This window comes from Drosophila arizonae, chromosome 3 (assembly GCF_054131065.1).
Source record: "Drosophila arizonae isolate 15081-1271.41 chromosome 3, UAZ_ARI_1.0, whole genome shotgun sequence".
Lineage (NCBI taxonomy): Eukaryota > Metazoa > Arthropoda > Insecta > Diptera > Drosophilidae > Drosophila > Drosophila arizonae.
This window is the reverse complement of record NC_142923.1, coordinates 10,723,793-10,736,534: the sequence shown is the minus strand read 5'-3', so window position 1 is coordinate 10,736,534 and position 12,742 is coordinate 10,723,793. Positions and strand designations below refer to the sequence as shown.

The 12,742-nt window shown below is 37.8% G+C and overlaps 2 protein-coding genes across 7 annotated transcripts in view; both read left to right on the top strand.

The window, feature by feature from the left end:
• The first annotated feature begins 87 nt into the window (after window positions 1-87).
• LOC108611456 (NAD(P)H oxidoreductase RTN4IP1, mitochondrial) lies at window positions 88-1,651 on the top strand. The gene is made up of 3 exons (XM_018004121.2): window positions 88-750; window positions 811-1,416; window positions 1,482-1,651. The coding sequence occupies exons 1-3, from the start codon at window positions 235-237 to the stop codon at window positions 1,593-1,595; spliced, it is 1,236 nt and encodes a 411-aa protein (XP_017859610.1). The 5' UTR covers window positions 88-234; the 3' UTR covers window positions 1,596-1,651.
• A 1,080-nt stretch (window positions 1,652-2,731) lies between these two features.
• LOC108609655 (semaphorin 1a) overlaps window positions 2,732-12,742 on the top strand; it is a 179,259-nt gene continuing 169,248 nt past the window's right edge. For 3 of the 6 annotated variants that reach the window (XM_089463452.1, XM_089463451.1, XM_089463453.1), the window contains exons 1-2: window positions 2,732-2,981; window positions 4,005-4,764. The gene's annotated coding sequence lies outside the window, so the exon portion shown is untranslated. The remainder of the gene's footprint in view (window positions 2,982-4,004; window positions 4,765-12,742) is intronic. The other 3 variants (XR_016268902.1, XR_016268900.1, XR_016268901.1) reach the window with 1 other exon arrangement.

Genomic DNA, 12,742 nt, shown 5'->3' with positions numbered 1-12,742 from the left:
ACAATTTATAAAATTTCTCTGCTATGCCTATCACAACTTTAAGCGTTAACATTTTGCTCGATAAGTTCTGCTAAGCAGCATACTATTCCCTTTTACACTTATGTATTTGCTCTGTTTACGATAGCATGCCGCAGTTTTACATAAAACATTGTTGAAGAACTTGAAAAACAAACAAAACCAACTAAATAATATACAAATATATAAATTCGGAATCTTAAGTGGTATTTAATAGTAATGCAGGCAGCCAGCGCAACTGTCAAGCGCTTCGGCGTGCTGCCCCGTTTATTCCCAGGCCGTCGGCAATTTGTAGCAACAGCTTCCCAATGTGAACCAACAGATCCTCCGCAGTCGCCGCCGCCATCGGCCAGGCTCTCCATGAAGATGAGCGGCTGGCAGCTACACAATTATGGTGGAATCGAGGAGCTGCAGCTGTCCGACAAGCTGAAGCTGCCTCAAATCCGCAGCTCTGACGAGTGCCTGGTGCGAGTCCGCGCCACAGCAGTGAATCCCATTGATCTGGCCATGCTCGGCGGATACGGATCGACGCTGCTCAATCAGTTTCGCTGCCAGGCCAACGATGACATCGAATTCCCCCTGACGCTGGGTCGCGAATTCTGTGGTGAGCTGGTGCAGAAAGGCATGGGTGTGCGCCATGAGCAGCTGCAGCTGGGGACGCGGGTATGGGGCGTGGTGCCCATACCCAATAGCAATGGAGCACACGCTGAATATGTCGTGGTGCCGGCATCCTGTGTAAGCATCTTGCTTCATTCATAAGTAGAACTCATATGAAGTTTAACCAATCTCTTCCAGCTCGCGCCTGCGCCAAAGCTCCTGGATGATAGCGAGGCGAGCAGCGTGCTCTACGCTGGCCTGACGGCCTGGTCGGGCATGTATATCACCGGTGGGCTGGGTGGTCCCTGCGGCGCCACCACCTCGGCTGGCGGCGGAGCAAACAAACGCGTCTTGGTCCTTGGTGGCAGCGGAAGTGTCGGCTCCCTGGCCATACAAATGCTGAAGTCGCAAGGCGCCCAAGTCCTGGCCACATGCAGTGAGAATGCTGTGGAAATGGTGCGTCAACTGGGCGCCGACTGCGTGGTGGACTACACTAAGCCGGACGCCATGGAGCAGCTCTGTACCTATGCGCCCTATGATATAGTCCTGGACTGCGCCGGCCAGGGCGGACAGGCTGCAGCCGAGTCGCAGTACGACTTTCGACAGTACATCACATTCAGCTCCCCGTTGCTGGCCAATATTGACAAGAAGGGTCTGTGCCTGGGCGCACTGCAGAACGTCTCGGATCTGGTGCAGACCAACGTGAAGACAGCCACGCAGCGCGGAGGAGTGGTCAAGTGGGGCTACTTTTATCCGGCGGCGCATGGCATTGAGTTTCTCAGTGGACTGGTAGAACGGGGCAAGGTGAGCTATTATTTATTTTCTATTTATTCATTAATATAATTTAAAATTCGATTATTTGTTTACAGTTAATACCGCAAATCGATAGCACTTTTGATTTCAAGGATATGCCGAAGGCTTTCGAGCGGCTGAAGTGCGGTCATATGCGTGGTAAAATTGTGGTCAAACTACAGTCTGAGTGATGGGTGATAATTAATTTGTTAAACAAGTAAAATAAAGTTATGAAATTCTTTAAAAAGTGGCTAGTTTGCATTACTAAATTAACATTACTCAACAGTTTTGCAACGGCTACTATCAAGCTATCGATAGTCTCTATGCACTCGATTTCCTTAGTTTAGTTTATCGGCCGGCCTGCAGAGCCCAATTGGATAGCTCGCTTGCAAATTGCACATTTACATACGTATTTATTAAACAAAAAATAAATTGGAATATGTAATCATGAGGCGAGAATTGCAAAGTTTAAAAAATGTGTGATTAAAATGGCATCATAGGTAAAAAAGCTAAGCAACGAGAAGATATTTACTTATATGCAAAATGTTATGATTTTGTTAATGCTTTCATACTAGTGCCGGTTAACTGTGATAAGTGCTAAATTATAGTTAGTTGAGTTGACAATTTGTTCAAAACAACAAGAAACACAATCTTTTAGTTGTTCAACATTTATAAATTATAAATAAACAAGTACATATGCACCGCCGGCAAAAACAGAGAGCGCATTTTTTGAGAGCAGCAAGTGAGAGCGAATTGGCTAGAGTTGTCAGCTGCTTGGAAGTGATTTATTTGGAACCATTCAAATAAACGTACTTCTGATATGATGTTAGTTAAAAATTATATTTTCGAGCTTATGTTGTTCTGTTTTGCTAAAATCCAGCATATTTTACACTATTTAACTATATTTAAGTGGCACAACGAAATTCAAATTATATATTGTACCAAGGTGTTGGCAAGGCGCACACTCGCACGCCCACCAAAGGTACGAAACTTTGGCAATGAAACGGCAACACATGGGCCTCTTCGACTACTCGAACTGGCGAAAGCCGAAGGTACGCACTGCCTAAGAGAAAGAGCGTGGAGAGAGTGAGCGCACGAGAGAAACAATAACAAATATGGTCCAAAACATGCTCAACAACATGCGCGATGCGGGGAAACATGTGCCGCAACATTATTAGCCTTTGTGTTTGTTGGAAATGTGTGTGAGCATGTTGCTAAATGTATTTGGTTTGCTTCGAAGGGAGATGAAGATTTTCGGGAAACGTGCTTCTCTCGGCTGCGTAGCAACATGTTGCCCAACATGTAGCTTGTATAGCATGTGTAGCTGCACTCAATGCTGTTTTACTTTAGAAATGAAACGAAACTCCGGCTGAGTTGTTGTTACGTCGTCGAGAGAGTCGCGTGTTCATGTGTCGCGTTCGCGTTCGCGTTCTGATATGTCCGTTGTTGCCACGGGCTTTGTCTGGTCGCAATGCATCAGCAGCAGCAGCAGCAGTTCTGACTGACTGACTGACAACAGATAAACAAATCGGCAAGCCGCGAAGTGTGTCTGAAAGTGCGTATCGTTCATTTAAACGGTAAATGGTAGTCCCGTTAATCAATTGCTTTACTTAAAGCATCGTGTTGTTCCGTTGCTTTTTGTGTGCATGTGATTCTCTGTGTGTGTATGTATGCGTGTGGGTGTATGGGTGCCTGTGTTGCTAAACAATAATAATAAAGTAATCAATTGGCACATGAGCTTCCATAAATTGTGTTTAATTCGAATTACGCTAATATACAAAATATGCATAATATTAAAGAAAAAACAAGAATTAAAGCAAGCGCAGAGAACAGAAGCGGCACAAACAAATAATAGAAACATTTTTTGGATATCTTTTTCAGATATTTTTCATTGATTTTTCTACTGGCGCGCCACACACACCGCCACACATTATGAGAGCGAGCGAGAGAGATTGAGAGCGATAGAGAGAAGAATAGAGCAGGGGACAGGGAGAAAGAGCGAGAGAACGTTTCCATGCCGCCTAGTGTTTTGTGCACATTTTGGCATTGGAACACATTGTGGCACTGTGCCTGTGTGTGTGCGGATTATCCTTTTTTATATATTTTGTTTATTTTCAAGTGCCTGTTTCCATTTTGTTGCGTACATTTTGTGCTGCCCATTCGTTTCGCTGCATTTCATTCTTGCGTTTCAATACAAGCATGTGTGAGAGTGCTGGCAGCTGCCCTATGTAAATTTCTCTCTCGTCGGCGTTCGCTCTTGCTCTTGCTCGTCGATTAACCCCCCTTGGTGGTAGTGTTTCATGTTTTCTACTCTGCTTTGCTCGCCCATTCGCATCGTAGCTGGCGCCGCTGTTGACGCTGGCGCCGCGCTCTCTCGCTCTCAGTCTTTCGTCTCTCTTTCTCTCTCTCTGTGCCCATCGTTTGCCTGGCGCTGGCTGCAGTCGTTGTCCTTTGGCCGTGCGTTGCGCGTTGCCAACCAATTTGCCGTGTGTGTTGTCATTGTCATAATAAGAAAATTCCTGCTGTGGCTGCGGTCTCCGCAATTGTTTATGCGTCATTTCGTCAGCAAAATGTGAAACATTTCATTGTCATCTTTCCAGTGTCCTGCCGCCGTTACGGCTAATTACGTTAACAGGAGCAAACAACAACAATAAAAAAAGGAAAAAATAAACGAAAACAAAAATCTGCAAAGAAAAAAAACCTAATAAATCGTCATGAGGCTACTGTATTGACAAAACATAAGTATTGCATACTTTTCGCGTCGCGTGTTACTTATTTAATTATTCGGTTCGTCGTCTACCCCGTACGCCTCCTAACCGTTTAAATATCTCTGATATTCACCTCTATTTCTATCATCTACGTGTGTGTGTGTGTGCTTGTGTATATTTTATACTGCTCTGTACATATGTACAATATTTGTCGTCATTATCATCATCATCATCGTCATAGTTGTTGTTGTTGTTATTTACTCGGCATTCGTATAAAGTAAAAATATAAATAATTTGTGTTCTTCGGTGTTGTCTCGTGTAAGTGTCTATAATTTGTTAAACTACGACAAGCGATCGGCGAAAAGCAAAACCAAAGGCAATCATAATAACATTTATCGATATCCAATTACGATATGGCAAATGTTCCATTGTGTGCGCATCGATTTGAATGTCAACTGCCCAAGCAATCGTCTCCCCAACAACTCCAACAACAAGTACAACTACAACACCAACAGCAACAAGCCGTTCAACAACAAGAAGAAGAGAAGGCTAGAAACGCCTAGCAGCTGAAAATTCTTCAATTTCAATTCCCAGTATAACTAACTAAATTTGGGAATTTCACAACAACAAAAATTGATGAACACTTGAAAAGGTAAGTCGAAACTGTTTTCATAAAGTTGAATAATATAATAATAATAATAAAAAAAAAAAAAAATAAATAAAATAAAATAAAAATTAATAAATAAAGTTGAATAAATATTTTGTTAAGGTAACACAGATAAATATAAAATATTCTTGAAAAAAAAAAATTAAAATATTAACAGTCTTTTAGAAAATACTTATATAAAAGTAATATAATAAATAAAAATAATAAATGATTAATAATTAAAAAAGTATTTACAAAATATTTATAAATACCTAACATTTTGGTATATATTTATTTCAAAATAAAATCATGAAAAATATAAAATATTTATCGCATATAATATAATAATATAAATAAAGTCATAATAAAATTAAGTTTTGTTTCTGCTTAGAAATTTTACTTGATAAACAAACTATCCATTAGCGGATGCTTCCCTATACCATTCTGTCCCTTGTTTTTCCAATTTGTACACCATTCCCTAAAGTTTTAATTATATCATTTTGTCTCAATTGTTTTTTCTTTTATAAATGTCACTGATTTAAACTATATTTAAAGTACGTGCTATTCATAATATAACAGGGTACTTTAGAAATTTTTTTATGTTTATGTTTTTCATAATTTTATACTTTAAAATTTAGTATATAACAATTTTTTTACTTCTCTTTTGACTCTATATTATATATTTTTCATAAATTAATTAATTCCACTTGTATATCTTCCCTTACTTTCCTTCTATTATGTTAATATATATTTAATTTAGGCGAAATGATCTTTTAAATAGGAAACTTGAAGTGATTCGTCTTTTATGATTTCCTTTATAACAAATAGCCCAATTAAATTATCATAACAATAAAAGTCTATGTATATACATGCATGTATATGAGTGTGAAATGAGATTCAACTAAAATGACGGTCAGATGATACGACGTTTTCCATTAAAAGATTAAAAAACAACAAAAACGTTGACAGGCAGCGCTTGTCGGACGAATCTCCCGCTTCTTTGGCGATATCTAAAATGCATTTGCATAGCGAAGCGATCAACTGTGAAATCGGTTAAATAATTTAGACATAAAACCAATCAAAATCACATGCATAATAGATAAAAGATAAGCGAGGCGCAGGTCGCTCGGCAATCAAATGATTGGAATCGTGAAAAAAAACAAGAACTCTTGTTTTTGCCTGCACCAAACGCTTGAGATACAGATGCAGATGCAGATACAGATACAAATACAGATACGCACTTGGCCTGCGATGGCTTCGAGTTGTATCTGCATCTCTTAATGACATCGCTGGCGGCGTTTGCTTTTGTTACCCACTGTGGCCGCAATGTGCGGGCAGCATGTTGTTTCCTTGTTTACACTTCGAATGGAAAACGCACTGTTCGATACCAGATGCGTATGCGTGTGTGTGTGTGTGTGTGTGTGTGTGTGTGTGTGGAAAGCAAAAGATACGAAACGCTGCTGCTTGTTGTTCTCGTTGTCGATGTCTGCAAAATGCATTTGGCTATTTTGGTTAACTACTTTGGCTCTGCGCAGAGCGAACAGACGTCCACTCCTAATGAGGCAAAATGCCGTCGTGCATTTCATGTGACACTAGGCAAATATCGAGACGACTTTCGGAGCCATTACCCAACTCTGGCATTGCCTCTACCCCTCTCTCGCTCCCTCTATCTTTATCTCTATCTGTATCGCCATCTCGTATCAGCGAGTGTATTTTTTTTTCATTCCATCTTTGTTTTCGGTAAGGACTCAACGTGCCGCAAATAAAGATTGCCTCTTACCCATGCTCTTTGTGTTGTTCTACAACGCATTAGCGTTTGACAAAAAGAGATTCAGAATAAAGGGAAACAAGTGAGAGAGAAAGAGAGAGAGAGAGAGAGAGAGAGAGAGAGCAAGCAAGGCAAGGCATAATATACATCATCAGGAGGACGTCAGCAGCAGAAAACATCACGTCCAGCATCACATTTGAAATTCCAATATCCTGAATATCTGGCTACGTAGTGGACACACACGCCGCACAATACAGACATGCACACACACATTCTTACATACACACACACTTGCGTCTCGCTCTTTGTCCAATTAATGAGGCTTTGTTGATAAAATGCACTTAAGTCTGTTTACAGATGATTAGGAACAATTCATGCAACATGAATTCAACTGAATGTACATAGCTCTATACATAAGCTGTTCTATGTGAATCTCAAATTGCCTATTCATTTAAGATGGGTCATTGTGTTGGTTTTTGGTCTCTTTAAAAGTCACTTTAAGTAAGACTTTTGACACTTAACAGACGATCTTGAGTGGCAAGAAATGTTAAGTAAGCAATGTTGGCAGAAATGTTAAGAAATATTACCAGTTGTTAAGAATTTGTCTCTTATCTCTTGAAAATATTTTCTGTATAAAGTTTAGACTTATTTACGAATGTTAAATTATAATGGATGTTAAACATTCCACCTCTCTTTAATATTTACTTATATAATGTAAATATAATCTTGAAGTGTTATACTGAAAATGTTAGCAGAAATGTTAAGACATAGGTTAGCTGATATGTTGATAATAATGTCCGTCAAACTGTAATTATCTCTCTTGGAAACCTTATAAAGAAAATGAAGCATCAGAAGCAGTTTATCTGCTGCATTAAGCTCAAGTTCTGGGACAGACCAGCCCTGACTGACCAGCCCTGAGTGATTAACTGATGTTAGTTATGCTGGTTTTTCTTGTTATTATTATCCGAATGAATTGCTGTTTGATAATTGCCTCATGTATGAATCATGCAAGGCAATCCAATGTGCATTGTGCGCCGCCATTATCTGGCAAGACTTTTGGCATAAACATGGTAACTGTAAAAGCAACGACTGCTGTCTCCTGCAGGGCACCGACTTGCCTCTACTTCTCCTCGAAGCGCGTCTGGGCCTGGCTATGGCCAAGTGCGAGTATCTAAGCTATGTATCTAAGTATAACCAAAGAAGCCCGTATGTTTTGTATTATGTTACACAAATATTTAAGCTGCCTTAAGTAGATACAGCGAAACGCGTTTAAGATATACAAATAGACGAGAGACCGAAAGAGCAGCAAAGAATGAAAAGTGAGGAAAAGCGCTGCAGCGACAACAGCAACAACAACAAGAAGAACAACAGCGAAAGCAACTGAATGAAAAGTTACATTAAACTTGTGCCTTAGCCTCCTCCTGTGTGTGTTTGTGAGTGTGTGTGTGTGTGTGTGTGCGGGTGCCCAGTAGGAGGCAAAAGTCGTGAAAGAAGTTATCACTACTCAAGATATATGTATATATATGTATGCAAGTATATATATATATATTTATATAGATACATATATACACACACACACACATGCCTCTAGACTGGCTTTGGCTCGGGACTCGAGCGGGTCTTAGTTTTTATGTGCTATTTGTATAAGTTGTCGGGCGATGCTCTGTTTTTCTATTGATACGCATATCGTTTGCCATTTGCCTGCCACTCCCCCACACCCCAACATTCCGCCCCAGCAACTCCACCCATCGGAGTCGACACAATTTACTTCAATTCAATTTCTACGATTTCATCTTGGCAAAAAGTCTTTGGGCAAACGTTTGTTAGCCACTTGCCCAGCCTAGACAGCCGAAGGAGGTAAAGTTGAACGAAAAGTTGAAAGTATCTCAGAGAGGAGAGATAAAAAGAGTGGGCTAAAATAAGAGATACCCTGTATTAGTCTAACTCTATTCAATTTGCTTATTTGCTTGAACTTTGCCTTTGTGGTAGAATTATAAATGTTCACACTTGTATATTTACATACTTTTGAGTACGTTTAATACATAATACATACCTACTCTTATGCAGGGTATTTGGAGTGGCTGAAGATAGAGTCAACCTGCATCCATGAGATACAGTTGGCTTTAGACCATTTCCATGCATGCTTATGCCTTATAAATTTCAATAAATTCATGAATTATTTTGCATGCCATTAGTAGCTATATCGTTTCAGGCCTGTCTAGCAATCGATACTTCATGTTATTGTTGTTGTTGTTGCTCTTGTTATAATCCCCACTAATACGCAGTACAGTTATTTGGAACTACAATTTATAGGCAGCAGCAACAGCAGCAACAGCAGCAGCAGCAGCAGCAGCGGCAATGAAAAAGAATCGATTGGATTTAGTCCGTCTGTCGCTCTCGTGGGCGTTTTTAATCAAGATACACGAGCCTCGACTCCTCGACTCCTCGACTCCTCGACTCGTCGACTGCCACTGACTGTCCCACCGTTCTAAAATATTATTGTTATTTGCTTATGCAGCTCCACGGCTCTGCAGTTAGTTGTCTGTGTTTGCAGTCTCCGCACAGATAGCACTAGTTCAGCTGAATTTATGTGCCTTACATGTATCTTTTCTTCTGCCTCTTATTTCAATTACCGAAATGGGTGTGCCCATTGTTGTAGAGCCAAGATACGCTGCATCTGCCCAGGTGCAGCATATCAAATTGGCTTGCAATTTTAATTTTCAATTTTTGCTTATCTCTCGATGATATTTAAGAGTTAATTTTGTGGATATTTTAGATGCAATTGCAACTATTTTAATATTTTGATATTTAAAAAAAAATTAATAATCAATAAAAATATTTCCTTTTCCACTTATACATTTTCTTAATCTAAAACTTGTTTTTAAGCACAAATATTAATTTCTCATTAACTATTAACTATTATTTTTATACATTTATATACAAATGCCAAAAATTGATCAACGATTGCAAACATTTACCTGAACAACTTCTGTGTGTGTGTGGGAGGTGACGGTGCCTTCATTAGTTTAATTATAATCATTTTTACATGTCAGCGCAACGCAAATGCCAAAAATAAATAACAAAAGCCAATGGCAAAATAACCAATGGGCAGGCGATACTGAAATATATAAATATACATATATCTGTATATATATGTGTGTGTGTGTGTATCGCTGTTGACCAAATTAAGTTGCAAGTGGCTGACTGACCAAAAATGATTGATTTAATGAGGCTATCATTGACACTCTGAACGACCACACCCAGATAGCCAGCCAGCCAGCCAGCCAGCACAGTCGGGCAGCCCTGTTGGCCAGTCCAGCCAGCCAGATTAGGCAGCGATTCGTATTAAAAGGCAAGACCTTGAGTTGGGGACATTTTCGTATGGCAGCGCGTGCCTGGAGTGCCAAAGGAAGAGAAGCCGGGAGAGTGTACAAAACAGAACTGAAATATAATTAGATAACAAAAAGTAATATATATACATATATCTATATATTAGTAATTTATAAGATATGTAATTATTAGATATTTATGCTAATAATCATAGTAGACGAAAAATGTTTCTCCTTCGTCTTCTCCTCCTCCTGCTCATTAGGTCATTCAAAGTATTTGTATTTAACTCAAAATAATTACAGATTTTAGCTGTTGTTTATTTCGTATTTCATTAAGTATTTACGATAAATATATACTATGTTATAGCATACTGCAAGTGACCTTTGAGCGGGCATATCATAAACATAGGGGGCACACGAACTTTTCTGATTGCCCGCACAATTCCCAATTTGTAGTATTTGCTGGCAGCTTTTGGGGAACTTTTCCATCCAGTTTATTATGCCATAAACAATTAGGCGAAAAAGTTGCCTGTCCTTGCGTGGCGAGAAACCATTAAATAACACGCAAGTGGCAAGCGGCAAGTGCCAAGTGGCAAGTGGCAACTGGCCAAGGCTTAAAGAACTGACAGCTCTTCCGCACCCGTGCAATATAAGCCCGCATTGATTCGAGCCAAAGTACAAAACAAATTGTGAATGTCTGTTCAAATGGAACAATAAACACTTTAGTATCGTGTATTATATCACATGTGTGTATGTGTGTGTGTGTGTGTCTGTAAGTGTGTAAGGTGTGGAGGCTCGTGTTCTGCCTTATATAAAGAAACTTCGATAACATGTTACATATCCAAAGCTTACTTAACTTATTAACTAAATTGTGAACAATTTTTAATATTGTAAGTTCAACTATTATTATGTTTATTTTTATTTGATTATTATAAATTTTGTTTTTGCAAATTATTTGGTCTGTCTTTGCATTTAGAATCTCCACTCAAGATTATTTATTTATTAATCACGAGAAAATCTGAAATGCATAAATTAAATGTCTGCAAATTGTGGAAAATTACTGTATTAAAAAATTGCTTGCATCTTTTTGTTGTTTATGGAATTCGTATAAATAAACTGCTATGCCGTTCCGCACACAATACAAAAGAACAATAATTATTTCGTGCACTCGAATATGTACTACAAAAAATTCTTTTGTTTAACCATTAAAATGCAGCATTTGCTTCGTTCTATTTGCACTGGTTTAATTCGAGTGAAAATAAATTTTACATGGCTGATGCGATTATATCGTAAAAATTGTGAACCATTTGAAAGTCCGGTTACTATGATAAATATGCAACGCAAAATGCGCGTGTGTGTGTGCATAATTTGTATAAAAATAATTTATAATATCAATAAATGGCTAAAGAAAAAAATAATGATATATAGATAAAGCGCTGCATGTAGTTAAAATAATAATCGAATGCAAGAAAAACGAAAAACAGGAAAAACCTTTGCGACTGCTGAATACTCGTTCACGATTCAAATGACAAATAACTACGTTTTTCAAGTCTCAATAGGAGGTCTACAATGGGTAAACTGTCATAGGTACAAATCCTTGGATTTGCCACGCCTTAGAGTGGAATATACAGAATATATATAGTTTCAAAACTAGAACATATTGATTTATTTTATTTAACTGATCTCAATATATACAAGTATATCAAAATGTTCCAGCGTATTATACATATAATAGAATTTCCGTTAGTAATATTTTCCGTTATGCTATGGGCGTATTAGAAAAATTGAAGAAATCCCACTATTTTACATTAAAATTTCAAGAGAGTCGATTCAGTTTGCATGCCATCACACGAAGTGCCGCACGGTTGAGTGGACATGGCACAAAACCAATATACTTCTCATTCACACTCAGAGCGAGTATAAAAAGAAAAAAAAAAAAAATATTTGAGCAAACATTGAATTTTTAATTGCTGGAAATAAGTGTTTTTTTTTTTTTTTTTGGTTAGAATACATTGCCATTGCCATATATTTACACATATACATATATTTATATACAAATATATTTACATCAGCTTTTTCCGCGCTGCTATTCAAATTATTAACTGCTTTTCATTTGTGCGGATTTTCGTTTTTCTGTTCTGTTCCTTTTGCTTTAGTTAAATTCGTAGCATGCAAAATTTATACGTGCACGAAATATTGTATGAAATCTAAATTGTTCGTGTTTGCCCTAAATGCACAAACACACTTACAAAAAAAAAAAAAAAAAAAAACGAAATTCATTTCATTATTTAATATATATATATTTTTTATTTACATTCACAAGCAAATTTCGTGTGTTTGAAATTAGTATAAAATCCACATTTTGAGGATGAATGAAATGATTTAATTTCTGCATTTTTGGGATAAATTTGTGAGAAGCGTAAGACCAAAATAATTTTAGCTCGGTATTTGATAGCAATTTCAATATATAATCTCGTTTCTTAGTACGTTGAAACAAGCCGAATAAAATACTCTTACATAAACTAAAAAATTACAACCTATAAACTCGGATTTAATGGCAATATACGTTACATTATAGGCAACAATTTGATTCAAAATACAAGCCACAAAAACCAAAATTAAATCAAACAATTATAGTATATTTAAGTTTATGCTTTCAGTTTGAGCTTTGTGCACAGATAAATAAATTGTTAATCAATCAAACCAATTAAAAAGAAATATATTTATATATATGTATATATAAATATATATAAATCCAGATACAGCATATGCAAAGCAATCAAATTGCATTAGGGTGTACAAATAAAATTCAATCAAATTACAAATGCATGACCAAATTGCAATTCCAACTTACTGTGGTTTCACTGTGGCAGTGCGATTATATAAC

Bases quoted from the DNA above. Each gene is read 5' to 3' on its own strand.
- LOC108611456 (XM_018004121.2), top strand. From the start codon at position 235: ATGCAGGCAGCCAGCGCAACTGTCAAGCGCTTCGGCGTGCTGCCCCGT. The intron at 751-810 runs GTAAGCATCTTG...AATCTCTTCCAG, and splicing joins TCGTGGTGCCGGCATCCTGT to CTCGCGCCTGCGCCAAAGCT. The intron at 1,417-1,481 runs GTGAGCTATTAT...ATTTGTTTACAG, and splicing joins GACTGGTAGAACGGGGCAAG to TTAATACCGCAAATCGATAG.